Genomic DNA, 17,909 nt, shown 5'->3' with positions numbered 1-17,909 from the left:
TCTCAAAGAAAAGGCTCTTCTTGATTGTAAAGATGAGAACTTAAGCCTGTTATTGTGTGTTTAGAATCCTCTGTTGTGCACTATTGTATTTAGAGGCCAGAGGGGGTTGCTTCTTCGTAAACAATCACCATAAGTGTGCGTCTCTCTCAATGTGCAGATTCTCAGTTCATAAATCCCTTGATGTAGAAGTTAATCCACATCCAAGAGAGAAGTAATAAAGGAGAAAAGATAGAAGAGAATGTGATTGTTTGGCAGTAACACGCTGACATTGGCTTTATTATTTCCAGATCCCAATCAGTTGTGGATCCTACAGTGCTAAAACGCATGGATAAAAATGAGGAGGAAAACATGCAACCTTTGCTCTCTCTGGACTGATAGCTTCTCTGCCCTCTCCGTGGATTAGAAATGGAAGGTACATGTTTTCAGCACCAGGGCCAGTGCTGTGGATGAATTACCAGCTGGAAACTTATTTATTCTTGTTAATGTAGCATAATATATAGTAAGGCATCAGGCTTTCCCATTTGCCTGAACCATGGGTGCCCTGGTCTAGATTTAAAGAAAAGTCAATAATTTATTCTGTAAGTGCCAAGTTCTTTGTAAATACAATGTAATCTTCACGTCAAGTTTGTAAATTTTAGTAGTAACTTAAATTGGAAGATTGGCTTTTGAGTCCATGCCAGTGAGATGAACTGTAACAAGAACAGAAAAGACGCATAAACCATCGAAGCTAATTAAATGTAGCCCTGTTTCCTATGAAGCCATATTTCAGCTATCATGGTGATTGTTTCATTGTTTTCTCTGAAACTCTGTCATACTCAAATGTACATTTAATGGGCACAGGGAGCTAAATGATTCTAGGAAATTATTATGATAAATGTACTTCCTGTCTAGGGATTTTCAGTTCACAGAAAATGTACCCTAGTGACTATCACTGGCCTTGAACTTGGGAGGCAAGAAATGGCAAATAACCTGGTAAACTCAACACTTGAACTTTCTATGTTGTTTAGTTCCTGGAGTCTTGTGAAAAAATATGTTCCCCAAAATAAGACGTGGAATTCTGAAAGAGAGTGGATTCTTTATAAACGGCTGTCTTCACAATGCGTCCTTTACTCAAGATCTCATTATATGCCTGTCTGATGTACTTTAAGAACTTTATCCCGAAAAACTCTTTGACCAAGAGAAAGAACCAATACTTGAGTAGTGTTTGACAGCTAATTTTGAGCAGAAAAGTTGCCAAGTACTGATAAGGGGCTAATTTCTAATTCTTGTGACTGGTTGAAAATATATATATATTCACACACACACACATATATATATTTTTACTGGGCTTTGGTAAATCTGTGATGTGACAGGCTTATAAAATAAATCATGCATATTCAATGGTCTTAGAGATGTTATAGATTATTGTCTGAGATGTTAACTCTGGAAAACCACTTCCACTAAAGTTAATGAAAATGAGGTATTGTGAAACAGACTTCCTGTGAATTTATTTAAGGGAATTCAATTTAATTTGTATTGCAATCTTGTATCTGTGCCATTCCAGTGAAATATATTTTTTCTTCAAAAAAAACACAACAGGTCTCAGCATAGGCAGTATCAGGTGACAGAGAATAATACTGTTTTTCTCAAATTTAGGTTAATTATCCTAATGATCCTGGAAGCACACATTTTCTTCTCAGAAAAGATTTTAAGAACATATTGCATCTAGGAGACATAATGAAAGCTTCTGAGGGCATCTGAGAGTCCATGTTATAGTTTAAATCTAGATTTGGAATCCTTATGTTAAAGTTTTCTTTTCACAAAAATTTTGCAAGGATAGCACATTTAAAAAATTTAACTTTAAATTTCAAATTCTAGTGTGAAAAAGCAAGATTCTTACCACCTTTTCAGAATGGTAATTTTTGAGACTGAGACTTTACCATTAAAATATTGTCTTGAAAGAAAAATATCTCAAGGAACTTATGGAAACCAACAGAAATAAAGGCATGTAGCAGCCTTTATAATATACATTTTAGCCAAAAGCTTTAAAAAGTCCAGTTATAATTCTGTAGCCCAGAATCTTAAAATTAATATCAGTACATTATTCTGCTGTGTCACCAATGAACTGTCTAGTATTTGTAAAAATACATAAATACACATAGATATTATGAATGAAAGATACCTTTAAAATGCCAACCTCCAATCAAGTGCAGAAGAATAATGACCATTAGGTCTTCTGCTCTACTCATAAATGTTATAGAGATTGGAATGCACTGGAAAAAAAAGCCACAGCAACTCTAATCTTTCTAAGAACCCTGACCAAAGGTGTTCTTATGTTTTTTTCCTGCTTGGCATCTTACATTTTTTGGCCTTGGGCTCTATATACTGTACAAGCAAGTGTTAGACAGTATGATGTATTGGAATAAAATGAAACAACTAAGTTCAGAAGGCCAGACAACTTTTCATTTTCATGAGTTTCTTTGATATGCACCATTTATTGCCAAATTCAGAATTCTACCAGCTTCGGACGTCAACCAGCATAGCCGGCTTTTTTCCCCTGTCGTATGCTAGTGTCATATGTAAAAATAACTCGGAAGGCATAATTTATATGTGTACCTACCCGTTTATAAGTGTCATTCACGCTCTCTCACTACCCAACATTTGGAACCTGCATTGGTACTGCTGCTCGACTGCTGTCCTTCAAATGAGCAATTGAGAGTGGTCTGGGTTGTGTGAACTATTTTTAAATGCCTGAACAAATGACAACAATGTTGTGTTTGACATTGCTGTATCTCGTTCAGTCTGCTTATGATGTCTTCAGCCTGAAAAAGACTTTCAGTAATCTTTTAAAGCTGCTTATAGAACATATGATCAACTTTATGAATTTTACCCTCAGCACCAGCTAACTGACACCATTTGGGAGTTTTCTTTTTCCTCATGATTTTCTGTGGTATGTGATTATGTTTACTGTTACATAACTTAATAAATAAGCACCCTTATATTCTTTCGATATAGCGCAGGCGGGCCTGGCGTGCTGCAATTCATGGGGTCGCAAAGAGTCGGACACGACTGAGCGACTGATCTGATCTGATCTGATATTCTTTCGATTTCATTGAGATAGTACATCCCCACTCATACACAGACACTAACACGACACTGTTTGCCCTAATGATTTGCCTCCCTATTTTGACAGCTGTGCTTTCTCTTTTCAGTTATCTTGTTACTTAAACTTTGTAGACATCAAAGCATCATCACATTTGATTTGGAATAGGCCCGTAATTCATTTACTCCCTTCACTCAGCCTTCCCTACCTTCTACATCTGGTATTATTTCTTTTCTCCAATTTTTCAGGGGCAGCTGCTTCCAAAGCTGGTTAAAAATAAGTAGCTTCCTTATGTTTTCAGTGGTATTTGCACACATTTTTGACTGATATTTTTAAAGGAAGAGATTATCATAAAAATATCCTCTAAGAAATATGAAGTGCCTCTTTTAAAATGGAATAAAGCAGTGATACTAGAATATGGATTCTATTTGTTCTCTCTTCCAAAAAGTAAACACATGCATCTCTATTATAAGGGTGAAATACAGATATCATTTGAAGAAGGATATTTGAGGTCTTGCTTTGAGCTTTCTTGTATAGTATTGTCTTTATTGTGTAAGTTCAGTATAGTAACTTGAAAACATTATTGACAAACAAAAATACAGTATTAAATTGAGTTTTGCAAGCAAGTTTTTCAAATGGGCATGCATGATTACTTTTATTTCAATAATGGTTTACGTAGGTATGAGCAGGGACATTCCTCAAGTGTTTCCATGTAAAATCCCTGTTTTCTTTACAATCATAAGCAGGAAAGCCAAGCAGCTGGGTTCTCTTTAATATTAACTAGGTCACATTGTTAAATTAAACATTTGAAGTTTCTGTAATATTCCTGAGGAAACAGAGGCCCTCTAAGGCATCCAGAAAATGCAGAGTTGTTTTAGACATCAAGAAATACGTTTATGACTTGTCACGAAAAGAAACTTTGAGCCATGGCAGTGTGTCTTTAGGAACAGACTTCCTTTTCTTCTACAAATAACCCAAAAGCATATGGACATACCTTTACAGAAGTTCTATCAAGAAAACCTGCTGAAAGGTTGTACGGCCCTCTGTTGTTTTATTTAAGTGTCTAGCTGGTTTGGTTGGTTAATAATATCTCTTTGGGTTCTTATTTGGTATTTATTGATGATTACTTGAAACATTGCCTTCAGTTATGAGGCTATTTCAGAATGATTTTCAACACACAAAATAAATGGAGCAGAGCTCTGGTAGGATGTGTGAACGTTCAGATTTGGTATTTATATTTTTTGCATCAACCAGCTAATAGGCAAATGTTCCATTTTATATGTGCTATATAGATATTATAGATATATGGTCTAAGAAACAGTGATACATTTTAAATTTATGAGGCTATTAGATCATGTAAGAATCAGCAGATTATCTAAAATATTAATATAGAGGATTGGCTAGGTGGGTAGCATGTGTAATTATCTTTAGCAATGAAAAGGATTTTTTTTAATAATTTTTGTTTTAGTTGAGAAAACTGCTTTCTAATATGTTATTAGCACTAGTTAGCAGTGTTACCAGTATTCTTACAGACAGAATACAAAATTCTACAGACAGAAGAGCCTGGTGGGGTATAGTCCATGAGGTCGCAAAGAGTCAGACATGACCCAGCACACACACACATATCCAGCACTATTAGTATTTGAAAAGGAGAAAATAATCAATATAAAAGAAAGCTTGGCTTTGAAATATTATTATATCTCAACTTAAAGAATATAAATTTTTTCATGAATTGAAGTTTTTATTTTGTAAATATCTATAGGTTAGCCCCACACATGGACATAATACTGTGGAATTTATTCTGTGCTATGTAGAAATTTATTCCCCTGTACCATAGGAAAAAAATATAAAATAGTAATTCACTGGACTGAAACACCCAAGTTGTACTATTTTTTTAAAGGAGTGCAAATGGTACTGTTGAAATAAAAAGATATATTTAGAAACCAAATAAGTATAGGTATTAAATACAATAAATGCACTTTTATAATAAATAGTGGACATTGTTACGTTTAGACAGTGTTTGGTCAGTATTTGACTTAGTTTCAAGTTTCCTGCATATATTTTTGTCCTTAATGATACTGATGCATTTATTCTGTCAAAATTAGTTTTTGTGGTGAATGAGAGGAACCTAGATGAGCATCAAAATAAACATTAATGAAACAATTAAGAGTGAACAAATCCTAAACCGTATTAAAAAATTTCAATGGATTATAATTGGTTTACATATAACAGAGGTTCAAAGCTTTGTCTCGTTTCTAATTCAGTCTTTCAGTTTTCATATTTCTGTAAAAGATAAATGAAACTTTCCAACCTAAGTAATTTTTGTTTTCAAAACTGTCCAGATTAAATAAGAATACTACTAAGCATACTCTTTACTATTTGGCTCAGCTACCTTTGACCTTTTGAGGGAGTTGTTTATTATAATACAGTATTATAAATGATATAATTTTGAATAAATATACATTTCTGCTTTTAAAAAAGTCTTTATTTTGCATATGGTAAATGTTGAATTTTGTAGTGTGGATCTGTTGCATCTATGAAATGGAGATTTCTAAAATGTCATCTAAAAATGGACAACAGTAATTTCATTTTGAGGGAAATTGTAGTTAGCCATTTTGGTTAGGACACCTGAAATTTTCTGATACTTGTATGTTTGGGGTTAAAGGGAAAAACATAATTTCATCAAAATTACATTTTCAGTATGTTGTAACTTCTAGTCAAGCCTTCAAAGGACAGCTTGAAAGAAGAAAGTTAACTTTTAAGTCTCATGGAGCAGTGGGAATGATCAATAAGTAAAATAACATTTTCATGCAAATTTATTGGATTAAACAAGAAGCTAATTATAAAAACATTGATTTAAATAAATCCTATAAAATAATTCTGGTTCAAAATATTAAGTAAAATAAAATTTTCAGTTTAACATGAAAAAAATGCCTCCTCAGTAAATACACAGTTGTATCTTCTGTGAGTTTCCTCGTTTATCCTATCTGTGGATGAAAAATCATCTGATGAGGGAAAGAGACATCTGGAACCCTTTATATTTGATGTATGACTTCAGCTAAGATGCAGATGATTTTCCTGTGCACAGCTTTTGAGGTTATCATGTCTTTTAGAGTTGCCTCTTTCCCCAGCTCTGTCAGGAGAAGCCCAAGTTTTCTAGCAGCTACTGGAGCATTCTGAGTGGGAATAAACCCAGGCAACCAGAGAATACTCAAAAAGCCAGAGATACAGCCGTACTTCTTGTCGCCTAAAAGTGCATTAAACTGTATCATTAATTCTAAATACAGAAGATGATTTCAAAATGTCAAGAGTTTCTGATATCAAGAATTAAATATCAAGATAAGAGGCCATGGGGACATGATGGGCAGGGTGGTGATGTATAGCAGCACCATAACCCTTATCTCTGAGTAATCACTTTTCTCTGAAGATAAGATATACTCTTATTCCCCTTTAGCTTCCCCAGGGGCTCAGCCTTAAAGAATCTACCTGCAGTGTAGGAGCTGCAGGAGACATGGGTTCAATTCCTGGGTAGGAAAGACCCCCTGGATGCGGAAATGGTAACCCACTTCAGTATTCTTGCCAGGAGAATTCCATGGACAGAGGAGCCTGGTGGGCTATAGTCCATAGGACATGACTCAGTCGACTTAGCACATACAGATGCTCTTATTCCTATTTTTCTAACTGGAAACATAAAAGTATCCTCTGGAAACTGTATATGCTTTGTAATCTTTTAGGGAAAAAAAATGCTGCGTTATATACACAAAAACACAATTCACTCAGTTGCATAGGACTGAAATATTTGCATGCTGATTTATAAGTCCTAAAATTTTTAAAATACATATAATAAGACTTTATTGCTAGAAAATTATTAAATGTTCTTTGTATCTGGGATTCATGGAGAAGACTGGTAATATCCTTTCTGTTGAATCCATATATCTAAACATTTCATTTGGATGTTTAATGGACATACGGCATTTAACACTGACGAAACTAAATTTCTTTATCCTGAACCTGCTTCCTCTTTATAACCTTCCCATCTCACTCAGTCAGTCCTAACCTTCCAGTTTCTAGGGCTTAAAATTTTATAGTCATCCTTTCTCTCTCTTTTTAAAAAAATCTCAGAACCACATCCAATCTGCTAGCTCGTAGTTTCCACACTCTGTCTACTTCTCTAAACTTCATCATCAGTACCTTGCTCCAAGACCTCACTTTCCAACTGGAATAATAATCTGAAAACTCATCTCCTTGCTTCTGCTCTTGCCCTCTAGAGTAAATTTCTAACATATTAACAAGGATGAGCTCAGGTGATTTCATTCTTCTGAAAACCCTCTGCAAGAGTAAAAACCAGGGTTCTTACGTTGATGTTTGAGGAGTGATAGAAAGTTTGTAAGCACCAGTATAGCAGAAGAACATATTTTCTGATTGGGCTGGCATCATTACCTGCACAATGCCAACATAATTGTTAAGTAATTTCTTGCTTCTGAAGTTCTAGACACTGTACGCTTTCACCCTGACCTTGATTTTTCTTAGGTCATCTCTTAAGCTTTTATCTACTCTTTATTGTCTTCTGTCATCCTTGCAGTTCTAGGAACTTGTCAAGCATTCCTCCACTCAAAACTTTCACTCTCTGTTGCTCCTGCTTCTTTCCACCAGATATCCCCATAACTTTTCCCCTCATCTCCTTAAGATCTTTGCTCAAATGTCACTTTCTTAGAACTCTCTGGATTTCCCTGTTTAAAACTACATGGCCCTTTGATTCTTCACATTTTTTTTCTACTCTATTTCTTCTCCATAGCTTTTATCACCTCCTAATACACCATAAAGATCATTTATTTTGGTCACTTTACATTTTCCTCTAATAGCATATGAACTCCACACAGGCAGGGATTTTTGTCTGTCTTGTTTACCATTGCATTACCAGTGCCTTGAATAGTGCCTGGAATTTAGTAGCAAATCCAAGAAGATTGCATGAATATCTTAATTTGTTGTTTCAGCATGTTATATATTAGCTGGTAGTATACATTTGAGAAGGGCTCTTTTTTTCATTGATAAGAATTTTTTAAAAAATTCATCATCAAAGTGAGAATTTCACCTCTCTGATGATGGTGGAATCATCAACCAAGAATTACATTCCCTTTTCTCCCAAATCTGGTTACCACCCCAGGGCCTAAGTTTTACATTAGTGTATGAGCTTCATCTTTGGAAGCTTTATCTAAAGTGAAAGTAAAGTTGCTCAGTCGTGTCCGACTCTTTGCGACCCCATGGACTATAGCCTACCAGGCTCCTCTGTCCATGGGATTTTCCAGGCAAGAGTGCTAGAGTGGATTGTCATTTCCTTCTCCAGGGGATCTTCCCAACCCAGGAATCGAACCCAGGTCTCCTGCATTACAGGCAGACGCTTTTACCGTCTGACCCACCAGGGAAGCCAAGATCATTAAATGTTGTGTCTAAATATTCATGGCTTATATTTACACCTAGAGAGACTACAAGATACCTCAGATGAAAAGTCATTTTGAACTCAAAACAATAGCAAATTGTTCTTAGTTGATTACTCTAGTTAATTCCAATCTTTAAAAATTGAAGAATGTTCAATATGAAAGAAAGATTAAGAGAATATGCATATATACTTACTTTTACTGGAAAGGAAAAGAGGAGAAGGAAGGAAATAGATTATGATCATCCTTCCTCTGAAACAATTATAAGATAAATGAGGAAGTTCTTTTGTGTTTCTAAATCTTCTTCTTATCTAGAAATCTATATATTGCAACCACTTCATCTATGAACCCTCTTTACAGAAGTCTTATCTCAACTGGGTTTTATATTTGATGTCTTTTCATATTTTTCACTATCCTGACATCACATGACAAGAATTGATCAAGCTTATACATTCTAACTGCATTTCCAACTTTCTCCCTTCACCTCTGTATTTCACTTGCAGATACTGTTTTCTGAATTTTACAATCACAGTTTTGGTCCTTAACAATCCCCCCCCCCCCGCCCGTTTTTGTTTTGTTTTGTTTTTTACTATTTTGACAGATTTCCTCATAGTTTTAGTAAACAGATATATTAGATATTGGTTCTTGGTATGACAAGTTTTGATTTTTATCCTTTGCAGTTTATCTTTTTATTCATACTAAATCGATGCTATTCCTTTTCTTCCACTACACCTTCTCCTACATTACAGTAGTTCAATCCAACAGGTTTATAGTTTTCTACCAGGACTTCTGTTAAGAAGACACTGAAAATAAAAGGTGGGTAAGTGGTATTGAAGAAGGAACCAGAAGTTGAAAAGTATAGATATTTGAAAGTGTTTTCAGAAGACAACCAGTCTTTAGTGACTTTTTGGTGGATATTGTGTGCACTGATACTCAGTGTTGATCATGTTTCTTGTCAATTACTTAAAAATATGGCATTCAGGGTTAATGGATAGTTTGGAAAATCTTCTATAGAGAAGAGACTAAATGGCTCCTGCTCAGAAACAAGGCAGGATTTTCTTGTGTTTATATCCTTGACAGTCTGTGCAGTGGAAGCCATTTGCCTCTCTGGCCTCCTTTTTTGTCAGTCTTCAAGAATGTGTTTAGTACCACTTCAGAAATATAGACTTCAAGCTCAGTACACATAGAATATTAAAGATACTATACGTTGTATTGTCTTCTACTCAATTTTATTTTTTTCATGAATTATTTTTATGATTTAATCCTAACAATATGTTCTTTGATAAATGTATTAATTACATTCACTGTTTAATGCATGTAGAAATTTTACAAAGTAGGTCACTTTTTATTATATTCTTAAGCCCATAGTATCAATGTTTCATTTAATGTCTAGATTATTTCATGTAATGTCTAGATTGTTTCATGCCTTTGTTGATTTCTGAGGACAAATGGACTTCTGTTAAATAAAATGTCGCTAAATGAAATTTCAGGTTCTGAAATGTGAATGTGCGTATATGCCCTTTCAATCTTTTCATCATAAACTAAATTTCTGTAAATTTAGAAGACATATCATATCAAATAGCTATGAATACATTTGTCATTGAAACATGGAGACATGAAGCTGGTGTTAGTATTTGAAAGTATAAAATACTTTTAAAAAGACTTTAAACATGTGGGCATATTGTAATGTTATATTGAATTTATTGTTGACTCAATAAAATACATTTTATGAGATTGTTATAAACAGCAAGTCACTAGAAAGAACTTAGTGACTTCTGGAATGACAAAATATCTCCAAGCCAGTGTTAGTTATAAAGTCCTCCCCTGAAGCAGAGGAATGGACTGGATGATGATTTCAGTTTATTTCATTTTTAATGTTAACAAACATTTATTGGACCACTTATTCTGTCCCAGGTACTGTCCTAGGCTCCAGAGGTACAGGAGTAAACAAAACCAAGCCTGTGTCCTTCTGAAAGTCTCATTCTAGGGGAGAAGACATACAAAAAGCAGATAAGCAAAATTATATACTGTCAGTTAGTAGTGGGAGTACAATGAAGACTTATTAGTTTAATTTGTATCATCTCTGACACTCTGGGCTTCCCTGGAGGCTCAGATGGTAAAGAATCTGCTGGGGTCCGGGAGACTAGGGTTTGATCTTTGAGTCGGGAAGATCCCCTGGAGAAGGGAATGGTTACCCACTCCAGTATTCTTGCCTAGAGAATCCCATGGACAAAGGAGCCTGGGAGGCTACAGTCTATGGGATCACAAAAAATCAGACACGACTGAGCAACTAACATTTTCTGGCAGTCTTGTTTCCTCAGCTGTGAAGTAGGACAATACTTGTACCAAAAACATGAGCTAGATCTCATTATATATCCTCTTGTTAATCTGGGCCCTTACTTTTCATGGAAAAATATAATATAATCTTTCTATATCCATGCTATTTGGGGATAGTGATCAGGATTCTTCAGTTTCTTCTTTTCTGCTCAGCACTGGCGGTGGTTGCCAGGGTTGCACATGCTCACAGAAAATGCATCTTGCATCCTGCCTTTCAGGATCATTCAGCGGTGCCGGCTCCTCCTCAGTTTTGTCACTTTTAAGGGAAATTCCATACTGCTTTAATTTATTATGAGTGAAACATAAGCATGAATTTTCATCAGAAAATAAGACTAAAGAACCAAAGATAAATAAGTCCTGATAGACTGAGTAATTTAATTTTTCCATTTAATAGGTTACTTTCACTTATCCACAGGGAGAACCACAGATCGATGGTTTTCCTGGATGGGTTTGGGTGTGTTTCTTCTATGTACCACAGTTAAAGGGAGCTCTGATTGTCCATCCAGAGGTGTTAATTTAGGTAGCATGAAAAGGATTACTTCCTCTTGGTATGTGAAACTTAGTGAGTTTTGTTTTTTTATAAATGGGTCATATTGTAAAATAGAGAATCTTGTCATGGGAAAGTCTGAAAGTTTGGACAGAGTACAGGATACCATGAATATTGACTATAACTCATCTAGGAGGAGCTGAGAGCAAATAAAAGTTTCTCTTATGAAACAGATAAAAAAAAAACAGCAAATGACTTCCATCTTAGGAAAACAAATCACTAAATAAAAGTATCTACATTAGGGCAGGATGGAATGCCAGGTTAATTAATTAAAATAAAAACTGAGTCATCTTTCATATACTTTCATAAAGGGATATTTCAGATGGTCAACAATTAATTCTTTAAATTCATGGGGAAAACCCAGATAATCTTTTATGGTTATAATAAAACATCCTGTCTTTGAAAGCAGTAAAGTATTGCCTATAATTGTGAACTGATATGTTTATGAAGTCTTTGTAAATTTATTTCTCTCATTGACTATATACTAAAGATTTTAGCCAATCTCTAGAAAAAAAATAGTGACTTTTATACAATTTCATACAAAAAGGCATTTGAAAGCAATTTTTCTTGTAGAAAGAATTTTAAACCTATTTTGCCACAGTTGCTCTTTTGCTATTTAATGGATGTTATAACAAATTTTCCCCAAAAATGATAAAGCAAATTATTGATATAATTCAAGACTTTAAAAAAAAAATCTAAGAATTCGTAGGCATAAATAATTTTAAACTTGGAACAATGATGAGAATATTTGATAATTATTCAACATATTTGATTAATGAAAACTAACAAAGAATTGTTAACACCCAAGGAAAAAAAGCAAAAAAAAAAAAAAGAGCTTTCTTATTACTCATCCCTCAGGCATGGCCCCCCTCAACATAACCCAAAACTGGCTCCCTTTTTGCTTTCTTTGAGAATAATAGATATTACTACTGGAAGATCCTTTAGAAATTAAGTAATCCAGATTGCTCATTTTATTAGTATTTCTATAAATATACTATTATTTATAGTATAATATAAGGTTTGTCTTGCTAAAAGTCACACAACTAGTTAAGTGAAATGCTGGTACTAGAATGAAGATTCAACCAATTTGGAGATAATGTAGTTGCTTTTAAGCAATGTTGCTGCTTCCTTGTTCTCCCTACCCTTTTCTATTAAACTATGTTCTGCCTGTGTATGGTCCCGTTTCATTTTTTTCCATACCATTTAATGTGCTTGGAATTCTCAACCAGTATTATATTGGGTAACCATCTACAAATGCAAAAAGCACAATATTCAGAGATATTAAAATTAGAAACAGACTGTTCGGTTCAGTTCAGTTCAGTTCAGTTGCTCAGTTGTGTCCGACTCTTTGCGACCCCATGAATCGCTGCACGCCAGGCCTCCCTGTCCATCACCAACTCCTGGAGTTCACTCAGACTCACGTCCATTGAGTCAGTGATGCCATCCAGCCATCTCATCCTCTGTCGTCCCCTTTCTCCTCCTGCCCCCAATCCCTCCCAGCATCAGAGTCTTTTCCAATGAGTCAACTCTTCGCATGAGGTGGCCAAAGTACTGGAGTTTCAGCTTTAGCATCATTCCTTCCAAAGAAATCCCAGGACTGATCTCCTTCAGAATGGACTGGTTGGATCTCCTTGCAGGCCAGGGGACTCTCAAGAGTCTTCTCCAACACCACAGTTCAAAAGCATCAATTCTTTGGTGCTCAGCCTTCTTCACAGTCCAACTCTCACATCCATACATGACCACAGGAAAACCATAGCCTTGACTAGATGAACCTTTGTTGGCAAAGTAATGTCTCTGCTTTTGAATATGCTATCTAGGTTGGTCATAACTTTCCTTCCAAGGAGTAAGTGTATTTTAATTTCATGGCTGCAGTCACCATCCGCAGTGATTTTGGAGCCCAAAAAAATAAAGTCTGATGCTGTTTCCACTGTTTCCCCATCTATTTCCCATGAAGTGATGGGACCAGATGCCATGATCTTCGTTTTCTGAATGTTGAGCTTTCAGCCAACTTTTTCACTCTCCTCTTTCACTTTCATCAAGAGGCTTTTGAGTTCCTCTTCACTTTCTGCCATCAGGGTGGTGTCATCTGCATATCTGAGGTTATTGATATTTCTCCCAGCAATCTTGATTCCAGCTTGTGCTTCTTCCAGCCCAGCGTTTCTCATGATGTACTCTGCATAGAAGTTAAATAAGCAGGGTGACAATACACAGCCTTGACATACTTCTTTTCCTATTTGGAACCAGTCTCTTGTTCCATGTCTAGTTCTAACTGTTGCTTCCTGACCTGCATACAGATTTCTCAAGAGGCAGGTCAGGTGGTCTGGTATTCAGACTGTACATATCCACATATCCACTATTCCCAGTCTTTGAAACGATCTTCAGTGAAAGTTGCTCAGTCGTGTCTGACGCTTTGCGACCCCATGGACTTTACAGTCCATGGAATTCTCCAGGCCAGAATACTGGAGTGGGCGGCCTTTCCCTTCTCCAGGGGTTCTTCCCAACCCAGGGATTGAACCCAGGGATCGAACCCAGGTCTTCCGCATTGCAGGTGGGTTTTTTACCAGCTGAGCCACAAGGGAAGACCTTGAAAGGATCTTAGCATATATGGCATAATCCCAGTCCTGCAGGAAGATGAAAGTTTATCAGGCCTATGACTAAAATAGCACTAGTCACTCTACGAAGCCAGCTATCTTGTGTTTAGAACCATGTGTTTCTTTATTTCAAGAAGAAAATGGAGTGGGGAGCACCTCAGCACAATTACTCAGCTTAACTCTTGACTATTTTCTCTACATTTGCAATGATTGAAGGCAAGTCAAAGATCAGGAATCTGGTGACTTTTCCTGTCATGGTGGCTGCCAATCAACTTTGTGTTGTGTGGGAGAGTTGTGCTACTGTCTGGGAGAGAGCTTCCCACACGCATTTCCCCTAATGTGTTACCTTATTTTGTACTTTTGTCATGGGATTTGCTATAGGAATTTTATGGACTGCCAAAGAGTCAGATACAACTTAGTGACTAAACAACAAAAATCTTTAATGGATTGGATTCCTCAAATCTTAAGAGAAAGTTGGAGAGAACTATGGGTCTTAATAAATTGGTTAATCTAAGTATACAAAAATATTTAATTCAGTTCACTAAAAGGGAGTAAGAAGATTCTGTTTCAGAATTTACCTGAGATTATCTCAGCATTGCTATTGTTGAGTTTGGAAAATGGTGGCTTTGGAGTTACTTGGTCATTATCATTTTAGTTGACTTTTAAACCGCATTCTTTTATTTTTTAAATTATTTTAAATTGGAGTTTAGATGCTTTACAATGTTGTATTTGTTTGTATTATGCAGCAAAGTGGATAAGCCATATATTAATATATACATCTATCCCTCCCTTTTGTTTTTTAAAATAATGTGTGAAAATATGGTGTTAGACCCATACTGAGAATAGTAACATAAATGTTACACAGAGTAAACTATCTTAAAACAATGCACTTAAAAAACCATAGTACTCATAATGCAATTGTAATCTAAGTTGAGAGTAATTTAATTTAAATATGGTTTCTCTTTGGGAAACAAAACTGTGATGAAAAACAGCATGCTTCATACATCATACCACAGATTATGATAAATTTCAAATGCAAGTCATTTGAAAGTCAAAAGCTAAATGACAATTGGGAAATTTTTTCAGCTCATATCACAGACATAGAGCTAAGTTCTCTAATACATTAAAATGTTTCTAGAAATTGATGAGAAAAAGAAAAACCTAATAGAAATATGATTTAAACTTTTGGTTCACAGAAAAGAAAATATAGTATCTCTAAAAATGTAAAAAGATCATGTACCAATGCTCAAAATGAGAGAAAGAAACATTCAGTGGAACAGTCTGATAGCACACCCTCTCTCAAGGAGGTGATGGAGAAATAAGTTCTTCCTCACATTGTTATAGGATGGATGACCATTTGGCAGTATCTTTAAAAACTACAAAAGGAAAGGTACATAGACTCAGCCAATGCACTTTTGAGAATTTAATCCTTCAAACACACTTGCACAAGAGAAGTATTTCATAGGATATATTTAAATATATTTCCAAGGATGTTCATAGGATAATTGTTCTCAAGAACAAAATATGGAAGAAAATAATGTCCAAAACTACATGCTATATCTACAGAAAAAAATATGTGCTATATCTATACTCTACAGATCTAATACAAAATGCTTAAATAAACCAGAATACCATTCAAACCTTAAAAAATGAGGAAACACTTTCTGTACTAAAATAGAAAGATACATTGTTCAGAAAAATATCAAGGTACAGAATACTGTACAGTTCAGTTCAGTTGCTCAGTCGCATCTGACTCTTTGTGACCCCATGGACTGCAGCATGCCAGGCTTCCCTGTTCATCACCAACTCCTGGAGTTTACTCAAACTCACGTCCACTGAGTGGGTGATGCCATCCAACCATCTCATCCTCTGTCGTCCCCTTCTCCTCCCACCTTCAATCTTTCCCAGCATCAGGGTCTTTCCCAATAAGTCAGTTCTTCCCATAAAGTGGCCAGAGTATTGGAGTTTCAGCTTCAGCATCAGTCCTTCCAATGAATAATCAGGATTGATCTCCTTTAGGATTGACGGGTTTGATCTTGCAGTCCAGGGGATTCTCAAGAGTCTTCTCCTGTACCTACTGTGTTTATTACAGTCTTCTACTGTACAGAATGTGTTTATTTAATGTAAAAAATGTAAAAAAAGTGGGGAAGGGAATAAAATAAATGTACATATTTGCTTGTATATTAAGAAAATGCAGAAGAATATTAAAAAATTAATAGCATTGGTTGTCTGTTGGGGGAGTTGGAAATTGGGTAGATCCAGCAAGGGTGGGCAGAGAAGGCAATGGCACCCCGCTCCAGTACTCTTGCCTGGAAAATCCCATGGACGGAAGAGCCTGGTAGGCTACAGTCCATGGGGTCGCTAAGAGTCAGACAGGACTGAGCGACTTCACTTTCACTTTTCACTTTCATGCATTGGAGAAGGAAATGGCAACCCACTCCAGTGTTCTTTCCTGGAGAATCCCAGGGATGGGGGAGCGTGGTGGGCTGCCGTCTATGGGGTCGTACAGAGTCGGACACGACTGAAGCGACTTAGCAGCAGCAGTAGCAGCAGCAAGGGTGGGAAGGAGATTTGCACTTTTCACATTTCTATATTTTTTAAATTGAACTTTGTCCATGTATTGTTTATTGAAAAATCAAATAAAAGCAATAAATTGTTATTGTCTTAAGCCATTCTGACATTGCTAATAGTTTAAAAGTTTGTAGCATATATACAGAATAACAGGAGTACCCATACACCTACACTTCGGCTTAAGACTAGTGCCAATAGTTTTAACTCTTCCTTCACATCTCTATATGATGTCATCTGATTTTACTTAGATTGCTATCCCAAATTATGTTGATTATTAATTTTATTTTCTCTGTAGTTTTTATCACTTATGAGTAGTTCTTTGAAAAATATAGCTTTTGCAAAGAGCAAGATCAAATTTTCTCTTCTTTGAATGGCAAATACAGTTAAAATTATCTGGGGCTGGTATTTTCCTTATGTAAATATTTATATTCTTAATAGCATATCCTCAATGATTTCAGGACTATTGCAATTTTCATTTTCTAGTTGAGTTATTTAGGCTATTGTACAGGCATACCTCATTTTATTGTGGTTTGCTTTATTATGCTTTGTAGATACTGTGGTTTTCTTTTCTGAACTGAAGGTTTGAGTCAACCCTGCCTCAAGCAAGTCTATTGGCTGCATTTTTCCAACAGCATTTTCTTACTTTGTATCTCTGTGTCTCATTTTGGAAATTCTTGCACCATTTCAAATGTTTTCATCATCATTATATGTGTTATGGTGATCTGTGATTAGTGATCTTTGACGGTACCACTATGACTCACTGAAGGCTCAGATGACTGTAAGCATTTTTTAACAATAAAGTATATATTAATTAAGGCTATGTACATTGTTCTTCAGACATAATGTTGTTGCATACGTCATAGACTAGGGTATAATGTAAGCAAAACTGTTATATGCACTGAGAAGGCAGGAAAATTGTGTAATTGGCTGTATTGCAATATTCATTTTACTGCAGTGGTCTGGAACTCAACCCACAATATCTCTGAGGCATGCCTGTCTCTGTATTTCTTTTTCTAGAAATTTGATCATTTTCAATAAACTCTTCAAATTTATTTACCTAAATTTTATACTAATCTCTGTTTTTTGAATATATAGGCTGCATTTGTGTTCACCTCTGCTTCCTATTCCTCATATTAATAATACATTTTTTTGCTTGTATTGCCATATGCCTTCTTTATATAGCTTAGTTGAAACTGTATTGTACTTTTGCTTCCTATTTCACTAACTCCACTATATTATTTTTCATTTGCTTCTTTCTTTGTGTTAAATTTTGTGGATATTCTTTTTTTTTTTTTAAATATGAATTCTTACTTGGGTTCTGAACTATTAATTTTGAGTCTTTCGAA

At 35.5% G+C, this 17,909-nt stretch overlaps 1 protein-coding gene across 2 annotated transcripts in view; it reads left to right on the top strand.

The window, feature by feature from the left end:
• The window catches only part of CLVS2 (clavesin 2), a 94,131-nt gene extending 76,506 nt beyond the window's left edge, over positions 1-17,625 (top strand). The window contains exon 6 of one of the 2 annotated variants that reach the window (XM_015472786.3): positions 288-17,625. In XM_015472786.3, coding sequence (XP_015328272.1) covers positions 288-375 — 88 coding nt within the window. In that variant the 3' untranslated portion in view covers positions 376-17,625. The remainder of the gene's footprint in view (positions 1-287) is intronic. The other variant, NM_001206054.2, reaches the window with a different exon arrangement.
• The last annotated feature ends 284 nt before the right edge of the window (positions 17,626-17,909 follow it).

The sequence above is a fragment of the Bos taurus genome, chromosome 9 (genome assembly GCF_002263795.3).
Source record: "Bos taurus isolate L1 Dominette 01449 registration number 42190680 breed Hereford chromosome 9, ARS-UCD2.0, whole genome shotgun sequence".
Taxonomy (NCBI): domain Eukaryota; kingdom Metazoa; phylum Chordata; class Mammalia; order Artiodactyla; family Bovidae; genus Bos; species Bos taurus.
This window is presented reverse-complemented; position numbering and strand designations above follow the sequence as displayed.